This window comes from Enhydra lutris, unplaced genomic scaffold (genome assembly GCF_002288905.1).
Source record: "Enhydra lutris kenyoni isolate GAN:26980312 unplaced genomic scaffold, ASM228890v2 scaffoldscaffold93, whole genome shotgun sequence".
NCBI lineage: Eukaryota > Metazoa > Chordata > Mammalia > Carnivora > Mustelidae > Enhydra > Enhydra lutris.
The window spans coordinates 3,091,974-3,116,782 of NW_019154177.1; the positions used below are offsets into that span (position 1 = coordinate 3,091,974).

The 24,809-nt window shown below is 41.5% G+C and overlaps 2 protein-coding genes across 3 annotated transcripts in view; one reads left to right on the plus strand and one right to left on the minus strand.

Moving 5' to 3' along the window:
• LOC111138542 (histone H2B type 1-A) overlaps positions 1-24,809 on the minus strand; it is a 364,628-nt gene that overhangs the window by 239,573 nt on the left and 100,246 nt on the right. The gene's annotated exons all lie outside the window — the stretch shown is intronic.
• LOC111162586 (solute carrier family 17 member 3) lies at positions 7,752-22,938 on the plus strand. Its single transcript, XM_022527089.1, has 11 exons — positions 7,752-7,833; positions 12,982-13,193; positions 13,396-13,629; positions 13,713-13,800; positions 18,597-18,683; positions 20,533-20,657; positions 20,760-20,921; positions 21,207-21,345; positions 21,436-21,583; positions 21,873-21,963; positions 22,804-22,938. The coding sequence occupies exons 1-11, from the start codon at positions 7,752-7,754 to the stop codon at positions 22,936-22,938; spliced, it is 1,503 nt and encodes a 500-aa protein (XP_022382797.1).

Genomic DNA, 24,809 nt, shown 5'->3' on the forward strand with positions numbered 1-24,809 from the left:
TGAGGTAAGGATGAGCAGAACTACGAACGCGCTTGGAGAGCAGTGAGGATGTTCTCAACCACATGGGGGCAGAGATGAAAACAAGTCAAGCAAAAGAAATTGAAAGGGCTTGGCCTCCATGGTGCCCATGTGAGTGTTCCCAATCCATGCCGTCTATTGTCCAAAGTGAGTTACAGAGAAGTCCGTAGTGCATGATAGCAGGTGTACAAATTTGGAAATAAAGAAAGCGTTATTTTATATGGTTTAGGAGTGCATCTATAGATAGCATTAAATCAAAGAATATGGAGCAACCTAATTTATGTGAAATGTTTTTGTTCTTGGGGTGTGTGTGTGTGTACGTGTGTATGCACACCAGAGGACCAGGGAAAGCAGGCGCGAAATCCAAGTTTACCTGTAATGTTGTATCTCATGGATTTCCAAGGAAAAAATTAACAAAATTTCAAAGGGGAAAAAAAAACACAAAGAAGAAAAAACATATTCAACTTTGGCATTTAATTATATTCCTTTTCTTTCTTTCACCTTTCCAGAACGGAACTGAAGTCATTAAAGATACCACAAAGCAAAGGGAAGGCCTCATGAGGATGTCTGAACTAGAGGACACACCTCGGGTTTGGAGGAGACAGACTCAAGATGCTCACGTCAGTAAGGAAGAAGGCAGAGCCGGGGGGCGCCTGGGTGGCTCAGTGGTTAAAGCCTCTGCCTTCGGCTCAGGTCATGATTTCAGGGTCTTGGGATCGAGCCCCACATCAGGCTTTCTGCTCGCAGGAACCTGCTTCCCCCTCTCTCTCTTCCTGCCTGCCTCTCTGCCCACTTCTGGTCTCTATCTGTCAAATAAATAAATAAAATCTTAAAAAAAAAAAAAAAAGAAGAAGAAGAAGGCAGAGCCAGGGAGGCTCTTAGATTCCAGGTTCTGAAAGCACACATTTCTGGAAACTTCCTCAGAGGCTGCCAGACCAGAAGCACCGTTCCTTCAATTTCTAGTTTGACGAATCTTGTTAATGATTAGCAGTTCCAGCCCCGGGGGAGCGAAGAATCCTCCCCCCCCTGCCAGGAGGTGCAGGGCCAGAGCGGGAAGGAGGAGCAGGTTCTCAGTGGAAGTCCTCCCTCAGATGCTAAGTTGGTAAGTCACTTACCCTGGTGTTGATATGCAAACTCTCTAAGGGTTCTTTCTGTGTAACAACGGACAGTTTTGATATCCTGCCCGAGTCCCAGGTTTTCTCATATTAATTTTTTGAAAGGTGAGTGAAAATGTGAAAAACCCCTATTTTCCTAACCAGTCAGGGGGGAGAGGGGTATAAGCAGGGAGCTGAAGTTTTATGCCTGATCATCCATAAACATATGGAAAATGTCTGTGCAAGACATTTCCAAGAAATAGGCACTCTCGTGAGGTATTTAAAAGCTGAATTTAAGGGATTAAATTCAGGGGCTCGTCAACAAATATCAGCTCTTTTATTTACCAGCAGGCTGGCCTGGACAGAGAGGGTCAACATACCCATCTAGAGTTGATGGCTAGTAGTTAGCAACAGCAGCTAGGATAGCTCCTTATACCAACAGCCGGCGGAACACAGAGGAAGAGTTGTAGGTTGGTTGCAAATAAATATTTCAGATAAGAAAAAAATGGGCAACCACACCTCCATCCCTTAAGCCAAGATTCCCTGCTGTCGAGAAGTCTGTACTGGGCTTTTCTCCTGGACAGGCTCACTGCAGCAACAGCCAGTTCCTGGGGGCCTAAAGGACTCTAGCCTTTTGAGATCAAGTTCACCGTTTTCATTTCCCTCCCACATCAAGTAGGGTCCAGGACTTTGACACAGACGGGGCTGGGGGTGACTCTGGTCCAAGATGGCATCTAGAGGAACGCAGAGTCATGAAGCAAGGAGATGCGGGAGAGTTAAGCAAACCAAGACGGCAGGGATGGAAGGGAAATGTAGCAATGGGGCAGTGAGGGTCACTAGGGTCAGAAGATGGAGGGCAGGCTGATGGCAGTTGAGAGGAGTTAATCCAGGAGAGCCCGCAAGGCGGGAATGTGGGAGCTACAGGTTTGTGACGGTACTTGTGACCTCACAGATGGTATAAATACGATGCTGTTAGCAGGACACCCACAGCCTTTAACCCTAATGGTGGACAGGAAGCTGACCTTCACTGTGATTCCCTGTGAACACTGTTTTGAAGCAGAAACTTCTCAGGGTGCCATATATAGTCCCTGACCCAAGGAACCAGCTGTTTTCTGGGCAGTAGTGGAAAATCAAGGTTGCTATTGAAAAAAATTGCATATGGGGACGCCTGGATGGCTCAGTCGGTCAGGCATCTGCCTTTGGTTCAGGTCATGATCCTAGGGTCCTAGGATTGAGCCCCGCATTGGGCTCCCTTCTCAGCAGAATCCCTCCATCGTGTGTGTATGAGTTCTCTCTCTCTCTCTCTCTCTCTCTCTCTCAAATAAATAAAATCTTTAAAATTTTTTCATATATACATATATATGTATATATACGTGTACATATATACACACAAAACATATATGCCACACAAAACACATATATGACATACTGATATACAATATATGTGTGACAACATTAAATTGTTTCTTTTGCACAGCCCTAGGACTTGAAGGCTAGCCAGGGCACAACTGTGTTACCGTTGCAACCCCACTGCTGGGGCATCCTGCCACAAGACCTTTTTGAGGTCACCAACCTTTACTGGAGTAATGCTTGCTTACATGCTTCCTTGGCAGCCAAATGCTCTTGGAACTTTCCCGTACACGGATTCCCATTCACTGTCCGTGCCCAACCACCTGCTTAGCTGTGTGAGTAAATGCTGACAAAATCTCCTGGGAGGATGACCATAGATATGGTCCTATCTGCTAGCATTGGGTATTCAGCTTTCCAGGACAAGGCATGTCCTAGTTTTCTAGTATAGAGACAGTAGAAGGCTACAAGTACTTCAGATTACTTTACCCAAGTTATTATTTAAGTTTCTGCATCTATGAAAGCTGATATTCTGAGCACACTATGGGTAAATACTGAGATTCTGTTTCATGGGTATAAGTCTTGAAAGTAACTTGAAAATGGACAAATGTCCTCCATGGACTAGAGAGGGTTCACTGGGGCTGCCATCTGGATGAACAGACTCAAACCTGGAGAGTTCAAGAACCCACTCCCACCATGATAGAAAGGTCCCAGAGGCACACCTCCAAGAACAGGCAAAGTTGTGGTAAACCAGGAATAGACATCCCATAATATTTTCATCCCATGGAATTTAGCATCAAACCCCAGGACAGGAAATCGCTCTCCATCTTAAGAGGTCAGCTGCTAGGTGGTCCAGGCATAAAAGCAGAGAATAAAGTAACCTCAACCTCTAGATCACACTAGAATTGCTCTGTGTTTTTGCTTGTTGATGAAATAATCATGTTCAAAGTTTGGCTGGGTAGAACATCACTGACACACTTCAGTTCATGAGACATAAGCACACAATTCTTACGGTGTCCCAAAAAACTGTGCTGAGTACAGTTGAAAGAAGCCGCCTAAAGGAGATAACAGGACATGATATCCAAGTAGTCTGAGAACCCTGTCCAGGCAGGTAATAACCTGATTGCTCATAAACCAAAAAGATGGACAGTATGTTACACAGATCGGATCACAACAGCCCTGGAAATGCCAATGAGCTACTGGTACATATAAGGGTCCTTGTTTCCTAGAACTGGTCCAGGAGCCATGGGTCAGTGGAATTGAATAACACTTGGAATTTATGGTGCTTGTGTAGGATGGAATCCCTCCTTATACTTTGCAGCGAGAACCACCACCTCTGTGGAAAGTTGGAGGACCTAATGAATGTCCCAATATACTCATTTTGTAGAGGAGTTTGGACCAAGTATCTTATGCTAGGAAAAAAAAAACAAAAAACAAAAAAAAAAACAAAACAGGAATGAACATGGATCACAGGCACCAGATTTAATATCTATTCCTTCCGTACAGGGAAACTGGCCCTTTGCTCCCTGCAGGGGGCCACCTCCCTATAAATTGCCTCTTTGGAATTCCTGAAATAGGAGTGTCAAGTGATAGAAAACCCTCTAGGAAAATGCCTAAATGCTGGTGGCCAAGTAAAAAAAGGTAGGTTCATCAATAAATGATTGCACCAAGTACAGAGGCGCAAGGGGGAGATGTGTTTCCTCACCCTGGTGGTATGTTGATGAATATTTCACAACTGGCTTTCCACAGGAGGAAAAAATGCATGCACAAACACAGATGGGTATATTATAAATCTTACTGATAGAATCTGGGGCACACAGTTTGTGAATAATAATAAAATATACAATACTGTTATTATAAGTTCTATATAGTCAATTGATTCTCTTAGAATACTGTGCTTTTTTCAGGTTTATTGAGGTATAATTAACAAATAGACATTTTATGTATTTAAGGTGTAAAACTTTCATGTGCTTTTGCTAAACTCTGTACCTGTAGACAACCTAAGGTTGAAACACAGACACAATCTAACAAACGAAATTGAATCTCAATCTGCCAATTCTTCTCAATATATTTGTTGTCATTAAATACCATAGATGATCTACTGTTGAATGATTTCTCTCTCATACAAATTATATTCATCAAACTGGAACCATCCTCAGTTTTAAGCACTCTGAATTACAATAATCCAAAATTTTTAGTTGTTTTTTAGTTTTTTAATTTAAATTTGATTAGCCAACATATAGTACATGTAGTGTTGGTAATTCATCAGTTTTATATAATACCTACTGCTCATCACATCCCATGCCCTCCTTAATGTCCATCACCCAGTTACGCCATCCCCCCAACCCACCTCCCCTCCAACAACCCTCAGTTTGTTTCCTATAGTTAAAAGTCTCTCATGGCTTTTCTCCCTCTCTGATGACCTCCCACTTTGTTTTCCCTCCCTTCCCCTATGATCTTCTGTGCTCTTTCTTATATTCCATATATGAGTGAAGCCATATGATAACTGTCTTTCTCTGATTGACTTATTTCACTCCACATAACACCCTCCAGTTCCATCAATATCAATGTAAATGGTAAGATTTCCTCCTTTATAATGGCTAAGTAATATTCCACTGTATATATATACCACATTTTCTTTACCCACTCAATTACTGAAGGACATCTTGGCTCCTTCCATAGTTTGCCTATTATGCTGTGCCAACATTGCTGCTATAAACATTGGGGTACAGGTACCCTTTGGATCATTTCATTTGTATCTTTAGGGTAAATACCTAATAGTGCAATTGCTAGGTTGTAGGGTAGCTCTATTTTTAACGTCTTGCTGGACCTCCACACTGTTTTCCAGAGTGGCTGCCCCAGATTGCATTCCCACCAACAGTGCAGGAGGGTTCCCCTTTCTCCACTGTTTAGCTTTTTTTGTGTTTGAAGGGATTGCTTCTACATTACTATCTGCAAAATGCATGAATTGCCCAATTTAAGTTCATGTTAATCAAACTCATAATACCACTCGAGGGTAACATAAAATTTCTGTTACTAATATCTTTATATCATTTTTAAAATAACATGTTTTAAGTTAAAATACTTACCCCATTTTCCAGTTACATCTATAACTTTGGTGTAATTTTCTATTTCTTGTAGAATTCACTCTGAATTTTTATAATTCTCTCCCCAGCCATAGTGCCACTAAATCAGGCCACAAGTACATTTTTGATTAATAATTAGTTAAGCAAAAACATCACTCACGGGAAACCTCGGTGCCTCAGTTGCTTAGATATCTGCCTTCGGCTCAGGTCATGATCCCGGGGTCCTAGGATTGAGTCCTGCATCAGGCTCCTTGCTCAGCGAGGAGTCTGCTTCTCCCTCTGCCTGCCACTCCCACTGCTTGTGCGCACGCTCTCTCTCTCTCTGACAAATAAAATATTTTTAAAAATCACTCATTTCATCAATAATGAGTCTAGCTCTAATATAATATTATTCAATAAATGTCCTAAGTACAGGAAATCAAATCAAGCCCAAATCTGTAGCATTTGTGTCTTTTTTTTTTTTTTTTTTTTTTTTTGGTGTGAAATCTCCAATTATGGCCAACTTTGACCTACTGACATGACATCACTGAATTCAGACTTAGGAAGAAATAGGCAGCAGCATGCCTTTATATCATTTTCCTACCATATAGATGCAGGAAACATGAATGATCCCAAGAGTGTACCTGATAGTAAAATGCAGTGAAATAATTACAAAGTCATGAGCTGTAAACATTTCTTCCTTTTAAAAGTATAATTTATTTAATTCTGAATTTATATAATTTAATTGCCAGTAATGGCTGTTTTCAACAACCAGCTTACAAAATTCCTAAAAATGTAATGGTCTGCTTTTGGCGGGCTATGCGAGCTGACTCCACTACCCCACTCCTTACGCTGTACTCACCTCTTGGGTTCTCTTGTCTTCCTGTCTCAATTCAAGCTCTGCCATGCCTTTTTCTATTTATATAATTTTTCCCTATATAAATTAACATTTCTGAGGATGCCTGTTTGGTTGTCTTTTTTTTTTTTCTTTTTTTGGACATCTATATCAGGTGCTTTACAAAAAAGCTGACCACCCTCCATCCAGAAATTATTGAATTCTTGGTGAGACAACTGTGAGATGTCACACGACCCTCATCAAAGAGTTTAAGGAAGGGAAAACTAAGAACATGATCCAACATTAAAAGCTTAGAGGACTAAGAGTCTTAAACCTCTATTCATGGTGGCTACAACAGGGTATATTCAAACATGGCAGTATTTTTTTAATCTCAGACCCAACTGCTAAAGAATGACATTTTCATCATCCAGTTTTATCTCCATCTTCCCCTGCTGGATAGTATATATGGTTTCAGTTTTTCTTGCTATGGGTCAGTTAAAACCAACTTCATAATCCCAACTACTGCTTAATTAAACAAGAGGATATTCATAACCTTAAACCAAACAGATCCTGTTTATGACAGAACTTTGTTCATTTGAGGCAGTCATGGTCCAAATTGTAGGGACCCCAAACAATACTAGTGTCAAGATGTCCATGTTAGTTATTTCAGAACTTTGTAGACACTTCATCATCTGTGGCCAGAAATAATATGGGATTAAAATATTATCATATCATATCACACCATATTTATGGTCCCCAAGTATTGGCGACATACATACAGCAACAATCTCAGTTGGTCAAATGGGGAAGAAGTAGGGGAATCATCAGGGGCACTAGAAGCCAGGTTCTCAGTGTGGTAGAGCATTCCAGAAGAGTACAGCTCTGAGATGACCCACATGTGTGGTAGTTCAACAACGATGACAATAAACCATGTGCCAACCACTTGCTGGGTGCCAGACATGAGCAGTCTACGGAACTCTTCTCATCCTTGATGCCAGTGTGGCGGTGGTTGTGGGGCTGGTTATTATTAATAGTAATAGTTAAGAAACCGAAATACACAAATTTGCTCCTGGTGGCATTTGGCACATCGCGTGAATCATGAGCCTGGATTTGAACTTGGCAATGCCTAGCTCCAAAGCCAGCACTCTTAAACTGGCACCCAGCAAGGACTCTAGATCCTTGTAATGGACAGTTCCACACCTTAAGTGCGGTGCACCTGTTGTGGTGAGCCAAGAGGGAATAGTGACCCTCCCTATATCCGACCCTGATGGAATGGCCTGGCTTTGGTTTGCCTGTTGCCCACTGCTTATATGTTTCAAAAGAGTCTCTTTCTCTTGGCTGACACCTGCATATTACCCTGACAGGTGAAAAACATCAGGGGGAAAGAACACAATGGCGGAGTGGAGTGCCACAGTGGGGAAGAGGAAGTGCTCCCAAGATAGGCAAGTGGATGAGAAGCCCGTTCGCAAGAAAGGTAAACGCAGCTGTGACCGCTTGGTTTTAGGATTCTGTGGTGGGTTCTTTATGGGCAGTGTCATAATACAAATTATACCACCTTGTAAGTCATTTAATTCTTCTTTAAAATCAGACAATATTAATGCATATTTTTCAAATATATGAAGGAAATAAATACCACTGTACTAAAAAAAAACAAGCCTTTTGGGCAACTCCCTCAGGTCCCCTCCCTCCTTGGGAGCTTTGTACTATCACTTTGCTATTGCTCAATAAACCTTGCTTTTGTTGCCCACCAAAAAAATTAAATAAATAAATAAATAAATAAATACAATAAAAAACAAGTCTTTTATTTTTGATGATTATCTTCTAATTTTGGTCCATATGCATTTACCCTTTTTTGATAATTGCTACCAAATTTGTATACACCTAGCATTATATATTCTGCTTGTCATTGCATAATAATATTGTAAATATAACTGCATTGCTTAATTAGGTAAAGTCAGAACATTTTAGTTTGACCACACACATCTTTCCATATTGCTTTATAATAATCATTCTTCTTAAAGGATGCATATTATTATTCTAATATGTCCAATAGATAAAGCATTATTTACCTAAAAAATCTTGTAGTTGGATATTTAAGTTACAGAGTTTTGTTTTGCTACTTAGCTATTTTACATATATGTTTTATACATATAGAAAATATCTGTATTATATATATATGTATATATATATATAAAAGCATCCTTTAACATAACACGTGTCTACAGTTAGAATTATTATTTCCTCAGTGTTTATTCCTAAGAAATTTAAAATTTTGAGGCAAAGGGCATAAATATTTCATTTCCATTGGCCACTACAGAGACCTTAGTTTTTCATCGGAATAAAAGCGAAGCCACATAGAAGTTTTTGAGTGGAAGAGGGGGTGATCTAATTTATGGTATGACTAGAACACTCCAATTGCTGTACTGAAGATTATTTGGAAGCAGGAAATCAAGTTAAAGGCTATTGCAGAAATCTAAGCAAGAGATCTTGGTAGCTAGAACCCACTGGAAGCAGCTCCAAACCAAAAGATAACAACGGCCCTGGTGAGAAGGGGTTTGAGTCTATACACATTTTCAGTGTAAAGACAACAGTACGTTCCAGATAAATAGGATCTAACATGTGAAACAAAGAAATCAAGGATAATTGCAAAGTATCCACAAGGTTGATATTTCTGTCCACGGAGCTGAGAAACAACCTGGGTGAAACGAGCTGGGGAGGGGACCTCAGACATTCGGTTTAGAATCTGTTACATTTGATTTTTTTTGATTCGCTGATCAATTGATTTTTAGTGGAACAAAAGATGACACATCTCAAAATCAATGGCATCTCTAATTTGACAAAACGCACTGCTACTGTGTTATATCTAGACTTTATTTTGATTTACAATATAAGATATTGTTCCAACTCCATTTCTCCATATAGTTAACCAGTTATCTCAGAATCACTTATTATATAATTTAGATCTCCTCCATCAATCGCCACAATGTCCTTTACTCACTGTATGATTTCTTTGCGTGTTTTTCTATTGTTCCTTAGATTTTTCTGCTTATTGATGTCTGATTTTACTCTCATGAAAATTTCATTGTGGCATAATGCAAATATCTTTCAATGCTTGCCATTCCTTCTAAAAAAAAAAAAAAACCCTCTTGTATAGTCTATGAATATATATAACTCACCTTTATTATTTTTTGCCTACTGTATTCATTTTCTATTCCTGTATACATATTACCACAAACTTATTGGTCTAAAATGATGCACTTTTATTATGTTATATAATCTGTGGGTCAGAGTTCAAGACATGCCGTAGTTTAGTTGGTTGTTCTCTGCAATCTCTGCATCTCACAAGGCTGCAATCAAGGAGTTGGCCAGGGTGCCTTCTCAACTGGAGGCTAGACTGGGGAAGGTCCCACTTCCAAGCTCATTCAGGTTGTTAGGAGAATTCATCTCCTTACAGCTATACAGATGAAGGCCCTGGTTTGGGCTGGGTTTTGGCTAGAGGTTGCTCTCTTGCCCTAGGGGCAGCCCATAGTTCCTTACCATGTGGGCTTCACCAACTTTCTGTTTACTTTATCAAGCCCATGAGAAAAGGATCTAGCTTCAGTTTGCTAAGATGGAGTCTTATATAATGTAATCACGAGAGGGCATCCCCTCACTTTCGCTGGCTGGAAGCAACTCATAGGTCTTGCCGCCATTCAGGTGGAGGGGATTACACAAATCCGTGAACACCATGAGGTGAGCAACACTGGAGTCACCTTAGGATCTATTTGTCACATTAAGTTAAAAAACAAGTCTTCTCGGCTGTGATTATAGTACTGAATTCTTTGACATAAGATTCCAGTTTCAAAAGTCCATGACTTCATGGTACCAGGGCTCTCTTCCAGTGGTTAAGTATCATAACTCCAAGATATGTATTAATTTGCACACACTCTCTCACACACAGACACACAAACTCATACATTCTCAGGTAATCCTTAAAATGGCAACCCTTAAGGGCAATCCTTAAAAATATTTCACAGTCAGCATGACACTGGCACCAACCTATTAGGTGGACATGGCCGGAACTATGCATTCAGAATGGACACAGGACAGAAACCATCCTTAAGGACACATATAATAGCAAGGAATACTTACTACCCAGCAAGCATCAGGCTTAGCCTTTTAAATATATCCTCTAGTTAGTCTTTCAGCAATCTAATAGGGCAGATGTTTGATGCCCTCATTCATGAGCCATTAGCCTCTTGGTTCACTGGTACTACTTTTCAGTAGCCTTTGTCTTTAGGACTCCTGGGCAACTTGGAGAAATCAGAGACCCCAAGAACTCATGAATTAGTAGTTGATTTGATTGACATAGAGGTCACTACTTGGCCCTGAATCAGGAAGGAAAACCCTTATAAAAATATTATATTTGAGCTTCTCACTCATCAAAATTCTGCCCCCACCTTCACTAAAAAGGCTTCTGCTACATTTAAAGAGAAAACAGCACAGCTTTTTGGGGAAGGCTCTTTTGTTATCTCAAGGTGACTCCTTCCTTGAAGTTATGAGGACTTTTTGAAGACACAGGGTGTCGACCTCCTATTCTACACCATATAGCCATATAAACCCCACAGATGGGTGCACTTGGTTTATAGCAAACGTATTCTCATGGTGTCATCTAGGACAAAAGAAAAGCCATCATATACTTGTGGTACAATGTTTAAGAGCATAGATACCTGACCTACACCATTAGTTGGTCTTTCTATACCTATGTGAAGCATAGGTACATCTGTAAAATGGGGATAGTAGCAGTAGCTTCCTCAAAGGATTGTGTAAGGATTAAGTGAATTGATCCTCAGTCATTATGTTACATGAGCTATCAGGACCATCTGACACACTTGCTGACTTTCTTCTCCCCAAAACCCTTTTCCCCTTGGCTTCCAGGATACCACACTCTCCTGGTTTTCTTCCAAACCCTCTGACCATTCCCTTTCAGTCTCCTTCACTGGTTGTACCCACTTATTTGGCCTCTGTAAATATCAGACAGGCCCAGAGTCAGTCATTGGTTCTCTTCCCTCTGTGTTTTCTTTTCCCAAATATCATGGCTTCAAGTATTATGTGTAGATTATGAGTGCCCAGTCTTATACCTCAGCCCCTGTATCTCTTCTAAACTCTAAAGTTGTGTATCCAACAACATTCTCGACATGTTCCCTTAGGTCCCTAAAAGGGATCTCTGTGGGTCTAACAATAAGCTCTTGATCATCCCCACTCTCCCCAAACCTGCTCTTGCTACAGAACTTCCTTCCTCAGTGAACCAGGCTTCTAGTTCTTAGAACAAGAACCTCTCCAGTGCCCTTCCCCAGCCGGTCTATAAAACTGAAACCTTGATTTAGTGTGACTCATGCTGGGGATTGATTTGGGATCTGATTACCTTTTTGCTCTTCTACTGCTACCACCCCCGTCCAACGTTCTTCACTTGTCTTCTGCATTATTGCAATAGCTTCTTCCCGGCAATAGCCATCTTTCCTAGAAATGCAAAACCAGATTTGAATGCTGTGCTCATTTCTTTGTCTACTTTTTTTTTTTTTTTTGCTATATTTTTTCATAGTTTGTGGTTGTGAATTTCCCTGAGAAAACATTTCTAGGCGTTTAATTTCAAATTTCATTTTATTTTTTTAGAGAGAGTGAGAGCACAGGAATGGGGTGGGAGAGGCAGAGGAAAAAGAGAATCTTTTTTACTTATTTACTTATTTGAGAGAAAGCAGGGGGAGGAGAGCAAGCAGAGGGAGAGGGAGAGAGAGAATCTCAAGCAGGTTCCCCACTGAGTGCGGAGCCTGACCTCACAACCCCAAGATCATGACCTGAGCTGAAATCAAGAGTGGGACACTTAACTGACTGAGCCACGCAGGCACCTCTTAATTTTAAACTTTAAATGAAAGCTTGTCCTCAACGCCTGAAGACATAAAGAATAATAAGAATCGTCATCTACACCAAGGAACAACTCCTTCAGAGTTTAAAAAATTATGTTTTATATATATCTAATTTATAATGTAGTACACATAATACATACAACATAGTTTATTTAAATTACAGAATGTAAATATGTACATATACATATTTTTATTTATATGTATATAAAATGTACACTTTACTATATATGTATTTACTTCTGAGGATTTTAATCAACATTAGAATATAATAACCCAGGAATGGGAGAGACAGAATTATAGGAAGGACAGATGCCTCAGAGCAAGTCAGTGTCTACACAGCTGTAGTATAAACACACCTTTGGGGGCACCTGGGTGGTTCAGTTGGTTTAGCGTCTGCCTTCGGCTCAGGTCATGGTCCCAGAGTCCTGGGAATGAGTCCCACATCAGGCTCCCTGCTCAGTGGGGAATCTTCTTCTCTGCCCCACCCCTGGCTCATGCTCAATTTCTCTCTCTCAAATTAAAAAAAAAGTTTTTTAAATAAAAACACCTTTGGTTCAACTCAGTGATTTCCTCCTTTTGTATCTTCCTTTCCTAAAGCCAGCAGAGTGCCATTTAAACCATCAAGGCATGGCTTGTAGTATTTTTCTGTATTACAACTTGTGAGAAACAAATGATGGCTTAATGAGAAAAGCCCTAAGGTCACATTATAATTGTTGTAGGTCTAAGCTTATGCTCCACTCGCTGTGGGATAGCCTTTACCACGCACATGTGCAACTTCATAACGGCGGCACAGTGTACTGTCCTAAACATCACCATGCTAGCCATGGTCAACAGCACGGACCATCGGTTCCAGTTTAATGACTCTACCAAGGGGCCGCCTGGTGACTCATTTGGTGGCCCGAATAACGCCCCAGACAGTCTCCCTGCAGGGGTAAGCAAAGCAAGATTGAAGCTGTGCGCTTGTTCTTGCTGCTCATCTGTTTGAATGCTTATTTTGGGGGATTTCTATGTTAAAAAGTTGTATTGGGGGAAATAGTGATGTGAAAGCAAGTGAAAGATCTAACAAGGTTTTTCCAGTTATGATAGCACCTTCCTGCAAATAGCTCACCAGAGCGTTCTCTTGTCTCTTTAAGGTCCTTGTGTACAACTGGAGCCCTCAAATTCAGGGCATCATCTTTAGTTCTCTCAGCTATGGCCTGATACCGATGCTGCTTCTCAGTGGATACCTGGCTGGAAGAGTAGGAACAAAGAGAGTGGTTGCTGTTTCTTTGTTTGCAACCTCACTCTTCACTATGTTCACCCCTCTGGCAGCCGAGCTGGGACTAGTGTCCTTCATTGCAACTCGAATTGCACAGAGCATAGGCCAGGTATCCAGATATTTGACAACTATGAGCTGGATGGGAGTTTCCACATGGCACCACACATCAAGAGCTCTAACTATTAATTTCAGGGATCGGTATTAGGGGGTCAGCACGCGCTGTGGGAGAAATGGGGTCCTCCACATGAACGAAGTCGACTCTGCTCCATCAGTTTATCAGGTAAAAACACAGAACTGAAATGAGTACATTACCATGCAACATCTGCACCCTGGGTTATTTAACAATTTTTCTATTGAATGTTTCTTTGTCTTCTCCTCAGTGTTGACCAGGTATTTATAAATTAGGGAGATGGATCCTTTGTGACAGGACTTTCAGTTGTTTTTTTCCCCAAATTGTCATTTGTAACATGACTTTGCTTATAATGATTTTTCCTATTCTGAAAGAAACATATTTTTGTGTAAATTGATCATTCTTTCCTTCTATGGCTTCTAGATAAAAGCATCCACCTGTGTTTTTTCTTGAACTTGAATGATTTTATTTTTTATAGCTAAATTTATGATATATTGGAGTCTATTTTAGAATTCTGTGTATAAAGTATGCATCCAACTTAATCTTCTTTGGAATTTCTCTTAGCTTACTGAGAACTGCTTTCTGATTGTGATTTGCTTAGGCAGTGTATCTGAAAGGAATATTCTGAAGAAAGAAGTCTACATAATATTGAGGAAGAATGAAAAATGGAAAGAATAGAGCTAACAAATATGAAATTGGTGAAGTAGGTGCTGGGTAAGAAAAGAAGGGTAACTCTCCAGCTAACTAATGGATACCAAGAGAGCCAGGGACTCTTCAGCCCAGAAAACAAGCCCCCCACCCCCCACATACAAACACACACAGCCTGACTGACTTCATACCCCCCATAGAGCCCTTTATTACCTTGGAGGATTATTTTCAATCACCAGAGCTTGTATTCAGTATTCACTGATAGGGAAATAGTCCACCTATTTGGACAAAGGAAATTCACATCAGTTATCACAACTGACTAATGGAGCTTCTAAGTTTTAAACCCCCACCCCCAAATCCTTGAACACTTGAAAGAAATCAAGAGCACAAAAGAGAAAGACCAAACTCAAAAACTGTAAGAATGAATCCAAATGAAGGAGAAATTAAAAGAAAATTTTACATGATTAACAAATAACATGGGAGAGATCCCAGGAAATATGTATAATAACATTTATTTAAAAAGAAAAAAAAAACTGTCCAAATGGCTCATAACAAAAAGGCATTGGAGAGAATGTGGAGAAAAGAGAATCCTTGTGCCCTATTAATGGGAATGTAAATTGGTGCAGCAACTTTGGAAAACAGTATGGGGATTCCTGAAAAAACTAAAAATAAAAGTCCCATACAACCCAGTTAGTCCCCTTCTGGGTATTTACCTGAGGAAAATGAAAAACGGTCGTACAAAAGATATTTGCACTCATATCTTGCAGCAATCTTTACAACAGCAAAAGATAAGGAAGCAATCCACGCGTCCATCAATAGATGGATGGCTGGAGAAGATGTGGTATAGACATCAAGGAATATTATTTAGTCTAAAAAAGAATGAAATCTTGCCATTTGCAGCAATATGGATGGACCCAGAGCTTTATTATGCTAAGTGATACAAGTCAGACAAAGACAATGACCATATGATTTCCCTTATATGTGGGATGTAAAAAAACAACCAAACAAACAAATAACAGTAACAACAGGAAAGACAGACAGACTCATAAATAAAGGGGACAAACTAGTGGTTGCCAGAAGTGGGGGGGGTTTCAGTCAAATAGGTGTGAAGGGGATTAAGAGATACAAACTTCCAGTTATAAAATAATTAACCATGGGAATGGAAAGTACAACGTAGGGAATAGAGTCAATAATATTACTATTGTATGGTGATAGAGGGTTACTACACTTACTGTGGTTATTTTGCAATGTGTGACATTGTCAACTCACTATATTGTACACCTGAAGCTAACATACGTCAACTATACTTCAACTAAAAATGTGAGAAAATAACTTAGAAAATAGATTGCTGTAAAATAGTTATTGATAAAATAATATAATTGTTAGTATTTTTAACTGCAATGAATGGTCTCAATACCTAAACGAAGGGAGATGAACATCAAATTAGCAAATTGGACAAGTACGTTGAAAGATTATCCCAGAATACAATACAAGAATCAGAAGATGGAAAGCATGCAGGAAAGGTTTAAAATTTTGGAAAGAAGACAGCTCCTTTCTCTCTCACTTCCTGTTACATAGGCATAGAGCTACTGGAATAGGACAACTGACTGTCTAGAAGTCTCAGGAATCCACAAGTCTGCAAGTTCCAGAGGCTTCCTTGGTTTTGGTATTAGGGGAATACCTTAGTGTCTCCAAACAGGTAGTCTTCACTGGCCTCTAGAAACCTTTTCTGGTTCAGAGAACACAAAGCCAAGGCCGTCTGAGGGGCCAATGGGAAGCCATTGGAGGACCCGGCAGGTGGAGTGGGCTAAGCCTATAAGAACTCAATAGTTCTTATAGAAATGGCCATTTCTGGTGATTTCTAGGGATTTCAGCAGGCTGCCCTGGTCAACAGGATGACTCAGCCTATGAGGCTGAAGAAAGACTTCCCAGAAAACACCCAAAAGTAGAAGGGCCCAGGTACTGCCAGGCTCTAGGACAGTACATACTCTATCTTCCTCTCCAGGGAACCACAGAGGCACATCTATAAGCAGGAAACTTTCTAACCACTTACAGAAAAAAGACTAAGCAGATAAAACAGAACTGGCAGCGCATATCTGAGGTGACAGAAACACACACACACACACACACACTTAGTCCGAAGACGATGCAACAACATATAGCAGTGAAAATGGGGGAAAAAAAACAACACTGCAACTGCACACAGCAACATGTCTAAGTGTTAGAAACACAAACGCTGGATGAACAAAGCATGTCTATTGTGGTGGAAAATCACCTTGATGCAATTTTAGCCCCAAGTACACTACCTGGCAAGCTATCCCAGTGGTCACGGTACAGATGGGCTCACAGGCTAAATGGGGTGCTCTCTTGTCCAGTTAAACTCCTCTAAAACTCACAGTGAAATGGAAAATGGAAAAATGGGGTAGAATAACACACTTAAGATACACTTTGCAATGTCCTAAAGAGAACAGCCAGGATGCTATAACTTTAATAAAAGTCAGAAAAGACAAACATACCCTTGAGGTATACACATACACATACACATGGGGTACAAGTTGCATAAACAGGTGATAGATTTAAGCATTAATTTACAATACATATAAATCAAGTGCTAGCTATGAACTATGAGTGGAGATCGAATGGACTCGGCAGAAATACGGCAGAGAACAAGGCATACTAAAATCTCTCAGGATGCAGATAGTAGGGCGCCTGGGTGGCTCAGTGGGTTAAAGCCTCTGCCTTCGGCTCAGGTCATAATCCCAGGGTCCTGGATCGAGCCCCGCATCATCCGGCTCTCTGCTCAGGGGGGAGCCTACTCCCCACCCCCACCCCGTCTACCTCTCTGCCTACTTGTGATCTCTGTCAAATAAATTTTTTTTTAATTTCTATTAAAAAAAGAAAGAAGAAGATACAGATGGTATTTGAAGACCTCGGTTGAATGTGATCACCCAGAGAAGAAACCCAAGGAAATAGTCCCATGACCCTCCAATCTCTGGGCCCCAGACAGAGGAGAAGGAGAGGTAGCGGGGACTGGGAAGCCTCCCATGGGCCCTTGGGCAACATTCAGTCTGAGGTGACGGGTCCTTGGAACCACGTGCTGCTGGTCCAGAGAAAACGATGGTGGACTTAGCAAGCCAGAGGTCCTGAAAGGCCTTGACAAGGGTGGAAGGGCAGGGACTGCAAACACAAAAGGAGAAGAAAACTGTCAAAGCACATGGAAGGAGTTCTGAAGAGGTGGAAAGTTTTGTTTGGTTTTGAGCCCTGGCTGTATGAAGGAAGATAAATTTGCATATGTGGATGGGTGAGAACAGAGAGCCAAGGAATTAAATGAGGGTACAGACGTGAGGGTGCCTCCTCTTTGAGCCGCCTGGGCCTGGGCCAGACTGGAGGAGACGTGTTCCAGGGGTCGAGAGGGATCTGGTCTTGGATGGTTGCGGGAACTTGTCCCCTATTGTAACTGGAGTAAAGGCAGAGAGTTCAAGGGTGAGATTCTTCACGTGAAGATTCGGTGGACTTCATGGTAGAAAAGATACTAAAATGTTGAAGATGTTCAGTGTTCTCAAGGAGATGAGGAAAAAAACAAAACAATATTTTTGGCCATTTAGTTTGGTATGAGCTTTTTGTAAGATACTTTGACAGTATCCATCAAAATGAAAAATGCACAAGTGGTCAAGCAAGGCCACTGATGACAGCCTGTTGTACCAAAGTAAATTATACTTATGTTCAGAAATAACACCTTAGTTTCAAAAAAGTTGTAAAAAGGAAGTGTGCCCTACTATGTATGAGAATGCTCTGTGAGGTCAGGGAAATTAAAACAATGCTACTGGCCCCTTCACAGACAAACTGAGCTTTCTGCCTGTATGGGGCACACATGCCTTTACAGAGAAGTAGGTGTGTGTGTCAGTATACATTAGAGATGTCTGCAGAGAAGAAAGGCATGCAACTCTACACCACATAATGGGGACTAGTTAACATTAGAGACCAGAATGGGAATGGGTTTGGGGGCACACGAGGGGAACTTTGGTCCTTTGTGGTAATTTACTCTTACAATAAGCATACGTCATACGACTTGTATAGGTAAAAATTAAAATAGCACAGAAGGAAGAAGCATACCTGTCATCTGTCATGTTATTAGGGAATTGTCAGAAAAATGGAGAACATGTGGAGGGATACATCTGAAGTTAATGAATTCCAACATGCCTGCCTCATTATGGTTGGTGACGCTGGTAACATCCATCATTCTGCCGGTGTCTCTCTAATGGCCGTCCGGAGCCTGACAGCTTACTCTCTCTTTGCAGGAATGATATTGGGAACCTTCACCATCATCCTCCTGGGTGGCATGATCTGCCAAAACCTTGGGTGGCCTTTTGCCTTCTATATCTTGGGTAAGCTACTGTCTCCCCAGCCCCAGAGAGGTGGTTCGTGAGAGAGGAAAGACGTGCAGCCACTACTGGGTGTCATGTCTCCCAGGTGAGAGGCAAGCTTCCTATGGAGAGAAAGCACTGAACACCAGCAGGGTGCAGACAGTGAGGCACAACGACCTGTGAGAGGTGAGGTCTCAGGCAGGGCGCAGGACAAGGGAACTCTGCAGAAACAGAATCAAGGAGACAAAGCTAAAAGCTTGGAGAGAGGATAGCGTGAGGCAGAAAAGAGGGAACGGGAAACCCGGTTCTCTGTAGGGTTCCTCCCCACCAACTCGATCCGCAGTGGAACACTCATCAGTACACATGTGTGAAGACATCATCTGAGCCCAGAGCGGGGAAAAATCACTGGGAAAGATTAAAGAATAGTATCCAGGATTTACAGAGGATCAGAGATAGTGTCTCTGACCCCAGGACAGGCTGGAAACACTTAGAGGTCAGAGGCCATTGGGCAGAACTCTTCCCATTGACTTCCTCGGTAATGCGGAATCCTTTGCTCCAGAGGAAGTGCTGTGGAGGTCCATCTGACAAATAAGGACACAAGACCTGAAAGATCAAACTGTTTCTATGTAATTTAACTGCATCCCAGACAAAAGCTCAAAAATATTCAGCACCCAACTACGTGTAATTCATAAGGTCTGCTTCCAATCATAGATCGCCAGGTATGGGGGGAAAAAATGGCAGGAAAACACAGTAACACAATCCATAATAATAATAATAATAATAATAATAATAAATCAATGAAAACTAACCCAGAATGGACACAAATGTTAAGAATTAGCAGACAAGGGCATTAAAATAGACAGTTATTCTAACTCTGCTATAACCTAAGTCTATTTGTTCGGAAGTTAAGTGGAGACATGGAAAAAATCTTTTTTAAAAGACCCAAATCTAACTTCTGGAGATGAAAACTATACTATATGGATGGAGTTAAAGACAGATTAAGGTACCTAAAATTAGAAGTATAAATCATCCAGAATGGACCACCCTGAGAAATAAAGTAATAGTGAATGAGAACATCAGGACAGAACAGTGTGTCATTTTCTTCATGTTTCCTGTCCTTGAGGCCCACGGACCTTCTTGGGTCTGTGAGTTTGTAGTTTTTATTGACTCAAGCAACTTATCACCCATTATTTCTTCCAAGACTCCTTCTGTTCTCCCATACCATTCCTCTTCTCTGAGCATGAAAGACCTTGCCCCGTGTATTTCTTCATCTGGCTGTCCGTCTCTCTCCTCTATGATATCCTTTATAAAAAACTGGTAAGCATAAGTAAATGTTCTCCTGACTCTTGTGAGCTTTGTTCCAATTAATTATCAAAACCGAGATGGGGATTGTAGGAACCTCCACCTGTGTAGTCAAGTCAGAAATGTGGGTGACATGGGGACCCCCTGCTTGTGACTGGCCTCTGAAGGAGGGGGGGCAGTCTTACAAGACTGAGCCCTCACCCTGTGGGGTCTGTACCAGAAGTTAGTGTCAAAACTGAGCCAAAGCTGGTGTCTACAGAGCACTGGAGAATTTCTTAAACGTGTTAAAAGAAATAGTTTTCTTTTGGTAATATTAAAAAGGTTGAATTACCAAGTTTTCCGCCATCCCTAGGGTCTGTGATTTTCATTCACACAAATCAAGAAATGTATTTTTTTTTTAAGAGAGGTTTCTAGAAAGCTGTGCTATTCATGTGAGGGTTTTTTTGAGAAATGGAAAGGGGATATTATGAGCAAGGGCTTTTCCCAGGACTCGAATGTCCTGACAGAAAAGAAATTCACACAGAAAGCAGAACCAGGCTCAGTTCCCAAATTTACCCTCTGCTTGCAGGAGGCATCGGCTGTGTCTACTGCCTTCTTTGGTTTGTTCTGGTTTATGATGACCCCATCTCTCACCCATGGATAAACATCACAGAAAGAGAATATATCATAACGTCCTTGGCTGACCAGATACACGTAAGGATTCCAAGCATCTCCAGAGAGCTGTGTCAGCCTCTAGATTTCTCGGGGAGCCTGAGGTGCAGATCTCACTGTTCTAACCAGTACATTTGTATTCAGGTCAGCCCTTGTAAGCAGCCTCTTCCCATCAAGGCCATGCTCAGATCGCTACCACTTTGGTACATATGTGTCTGCGGCTTCGGCCATCAGTGGCTAATGATTACACTGATGCTCTACACACCAACTTACATCAACTCTGTGTTCAACATTAACATGAGAGATGTGAGTGCCTTTCCTTCCATGCCTTTCTCCAGTGTGCACGACCCACCATTTTGTCTTCACAAATCATTCCTTCCAGAAAAGTTTATCCTTTACCCCTACCACAAAATCATCTAGGATTTAACACTAATTCTGGTAGCTTTTCTAAGGATATGATAGAAGAGGCTACTGACTTTCTTCAGACCATGAGATCTCAGGATTGTCAGTATGATGATCAGTGGTTTATCAACAAAAGGTGTGGGCTCGTTGTCCCTGTTATGATGGTTTACTCGATTTTTTCCCCTTCAGAATGGGTTCCTGTCTGCCCTTCCCTTTCTCATCGCCTGGGTCACTGGTATACTAGGAGGCCAGCTGGCAGATTTCCTCTTGACCAAGAATTTTAGGCTTGTTACTGTGAGGAAAGTGAGGAAAGCTGCCACATTTCTAGGTAAGAACAAGGTTTGAGGGTCAGATGATTCGCAAAGCATCCAACAGCCAAAGATGTATCTCATTGTTTAATTTGTTCCACATTCCCTAGGAAATTTCCCATCTTCAGCGCTCCTTGTGGTTCTGCCCTACATCACCCCCAGCTACATCACGACAATGACCCTCTTGATCCTCTCGTGTGGACTGAGCTCCTTCTGTCACTCAGGGATCTATATCAATGTCTTAGATATTGCTCCGAGGTAGGAGGATAATCTCCACTCTTATATTCACATATTCTGAAAAAGATGTAGCCCAAAGCTTTCTGGGAGCCCCAAACTTTGAGAAATAATAAATCATAGGCAAGGACCGCAGTTGATCCTGTGGCCATTTTTTGAGGCATGTGGGGGGAGGGGTATTTTTTGATTTGTCTCAGTGCCTCTCATTGAACATACGCAGTGCAAGTCCTTTTTGATGTACTTAGAAAAGCAGGGCTGAAGGACACTGTGAAGCACCTCTGGATCTAGCCTGGAACATTCCTGTCACCCACAGGCATTCCAGTTTTCTCATGGGAGCCACAAGGGGATTCATATTCATAGCAGCAATCCTGACACCAACTGTCAATGGATTTCTCCTCGATCAGGTAGAGTTTTTTTGTCACAGATTCTTCAGATGCTCTGCCATCTAGATCTAGAGGTAGTGGCATAAAGATGCTATTCTCATTTTAGAAAACACAATAAATTGCGGGTCCCCTTTGTCATGAAGATCAACCTGGCAAAGAAAAATGTAGAACAATTTCCTTCAGTCTTTAAAACCAGAAAACACACAGCCATACAGGTGTCATGAGATAATGATTCCATGCATAGAGGCAACTTACCATGTCTTCTGCAACATTCTGGATTTTCACTTGCACAACCATCCCCAAGGAAAGGGATAATTAAAACAGATGTGGTGGAGTGTGGGACACATGCAGACATCATTATAGGAATATTGTATGCAGGAATCTCATTTAATTATTGATTCTCACACCCACTATGAGGATGGTATGTTATTACCCTCACTTCCTGATGATTAAGCTGAAAATCTGACAGAATAAGTCTTTCCACTAAGATGACATAGAATCAGAATTCTTCCTTTTTAGACCTGTCTAGCCCCAGGCCTGCAATGTTGCCCCATGACATTGCAAAGCAAGAAAAAAACACTCAGCATGTTTGATGTTGTCATGATTTGCACAAAAGGGAAAACGTATGGCACTTCAGTAAACTGTGACAAATATAGTTCTGTAAGCTAATCGTAAAGGTCCCTAAACCCCATTTATTAAGACTATTCCAAATCCACTTTGAACATATTATTTCTATCCAACTACCAAGCTGCTTACAGGGAATGAATTTCTGCATGGAAACCCACTAGCAAACTATTAATACAGCCTCACAGAGAAAAGGATGAAAGGGGGTAATATTTACTTGAGCTTCTGTGTCCTCAGGACCCTGAATTTGGGTGGAGAAATGTCTTCTTGTTGTTATTTGCCATTAACCTATCAGGACTGATCACCTACCTTATATTTGGAGAAGCAGTTATCCAAGACTGGGCTAAAGAGAGGAAACTCACTCGTTTATGAAGGTAAAGGATAGTGATTTCGTCTGTGGATTTAACCACAGAAGCACTATTTAAATCTTTAATTTGATGTCAGTTTTCTTCCTTAGTTATTCTACCTTGCTATGATGGAAAGTTACTGGACACCTTCCTGCACAAATGAGAAGACTTTGGTGTTAAAAATACCAACAGAAAGAATTTCTTTTGTCTGGTTCTTTTCAAATCTGAGATCAGTTCTTTATGTTATTAAGCTTTCTTTCTGAGAAAAATGTAAGAAGAATGAAAATTCCAATAAAGTGACAGCCAAGTACAAAATTGTCGTCCTCACTGAATTACCAGTGGATTAGGAGGAATTGCTAGATCAGAGCCCACAGGCCAGACTCACAGTTTCTGGATCTCAAAACAGGAAACAATGTTTGGAAGCTCTTCGTCCAGGGTGGTAACCTCAGTAGGATGATGATTTTTCCTATTTGTAAAAGCAAATGTTCATTTATATTTGTTGGACTAGACATTGGCCACATACTCCTCCCTTTGTATGATCCACTCTTCATCCCGTTTAGGCCCCAGGAGGCTGACCTGCACGGTTTCCATCCACACTGCCTTGTCCCCTGGATCCTGCTGGATTTTCAGTGGAGGCTGAAGAGTGAGGACAGGGGGTGTCTATCTCTAAAGTCCCTCCCTGTGGGATCGGCAGGTGGCTGATTCTTGCCCTGCAGTTCATAGCCGCTGGTCCATCCACACATTCTGGTGGCTTCTCTCCTCCCTGTCAGGACTTTCTTGGCCTGTGCCACATTCCCAGTCCTGTGTAAGTTGTCTCTTTTAACCCTGTCTTCAAATGCACTACTGTGAGTCTGCTGTATTTTCCTTCTGGGCTCCAACGGCTTCAGTGGTTGAATCATCTATAAAGCTCCCAACAGGAGAAGGAGCAGTATTTTTGTAAAATGGGAATGTGTAGGTGTCAACTGGTCAGAGCATGTACGGGGATCCAGGGCTGTTTCCTTGGTTGCTTCCTGTGGCGATCTTCACCACGGAGATGGTAGAGCCATGAGGTTATTTCATGTTGAGGTGATGGGATAGGCATGGTTCTGAATGAAAAACAAGGGCAAGTAAACAGAGGCCAAATCTGTGTACATTAAAAGTCCATGGCCGAGGTCTTGCTCTCATCTAGAATCTAGGAACTTTGGACACGAAAGTAAACCGGGCACAGTCACTATTCTCCAGTCTAACGTACAGGACAGACAAAATGGCTCCCAGGCCACTGCCTTAGGCACAATAGCAGAGGGACATACAGACCCTTTGGGGGGACCATACAAGCAGTTCTGACCCCAAGTGGAAGAGCACAGTGATGAATCTTCCTCCACAAGAAATTCCTGAGCTAAATGGGTTGTTTTATGGTAAGATTTCTCACACTGAAGCCCAACACATGCAAAAGCATGGAGATAAGAAACAGGATGGATTCTGAAAGGAATGACCTGCCTCCACGGTCAGTGAGGAAAGAACAGAAGATGAGATTAGGAGGGTGAGTGTGACCAGCACATGAAGGTCGTGTTTGCCACGTTAGGGAGCTTGAGCGAGACCCTACAAGCAATAGTGACATGGAGAGAAGAAGAGAGACATCCATGATGTTCAGGAGGTAAAGTTGAAAGGTCATGGTATTTGGTTAGATGGATGCCGAGGAATCTGGGTCTCTAATCTGACAGACTGCAAATAGAGTGTCTGAACAACTAAGCCAGAGAATGCAGGAAGAGGAGTCTTTTTTAGAGGGAAGACAATGAGTTGATGTGGGGCCATGTCGTGTTAGTGATAATAATGAGGTAATCAAGTGGGCATGTGTATTCGTTTCCTGGGTTGGCCATAACAAAGTGCTACAAATTAGGTAGCTGAAAAGCAGTAATT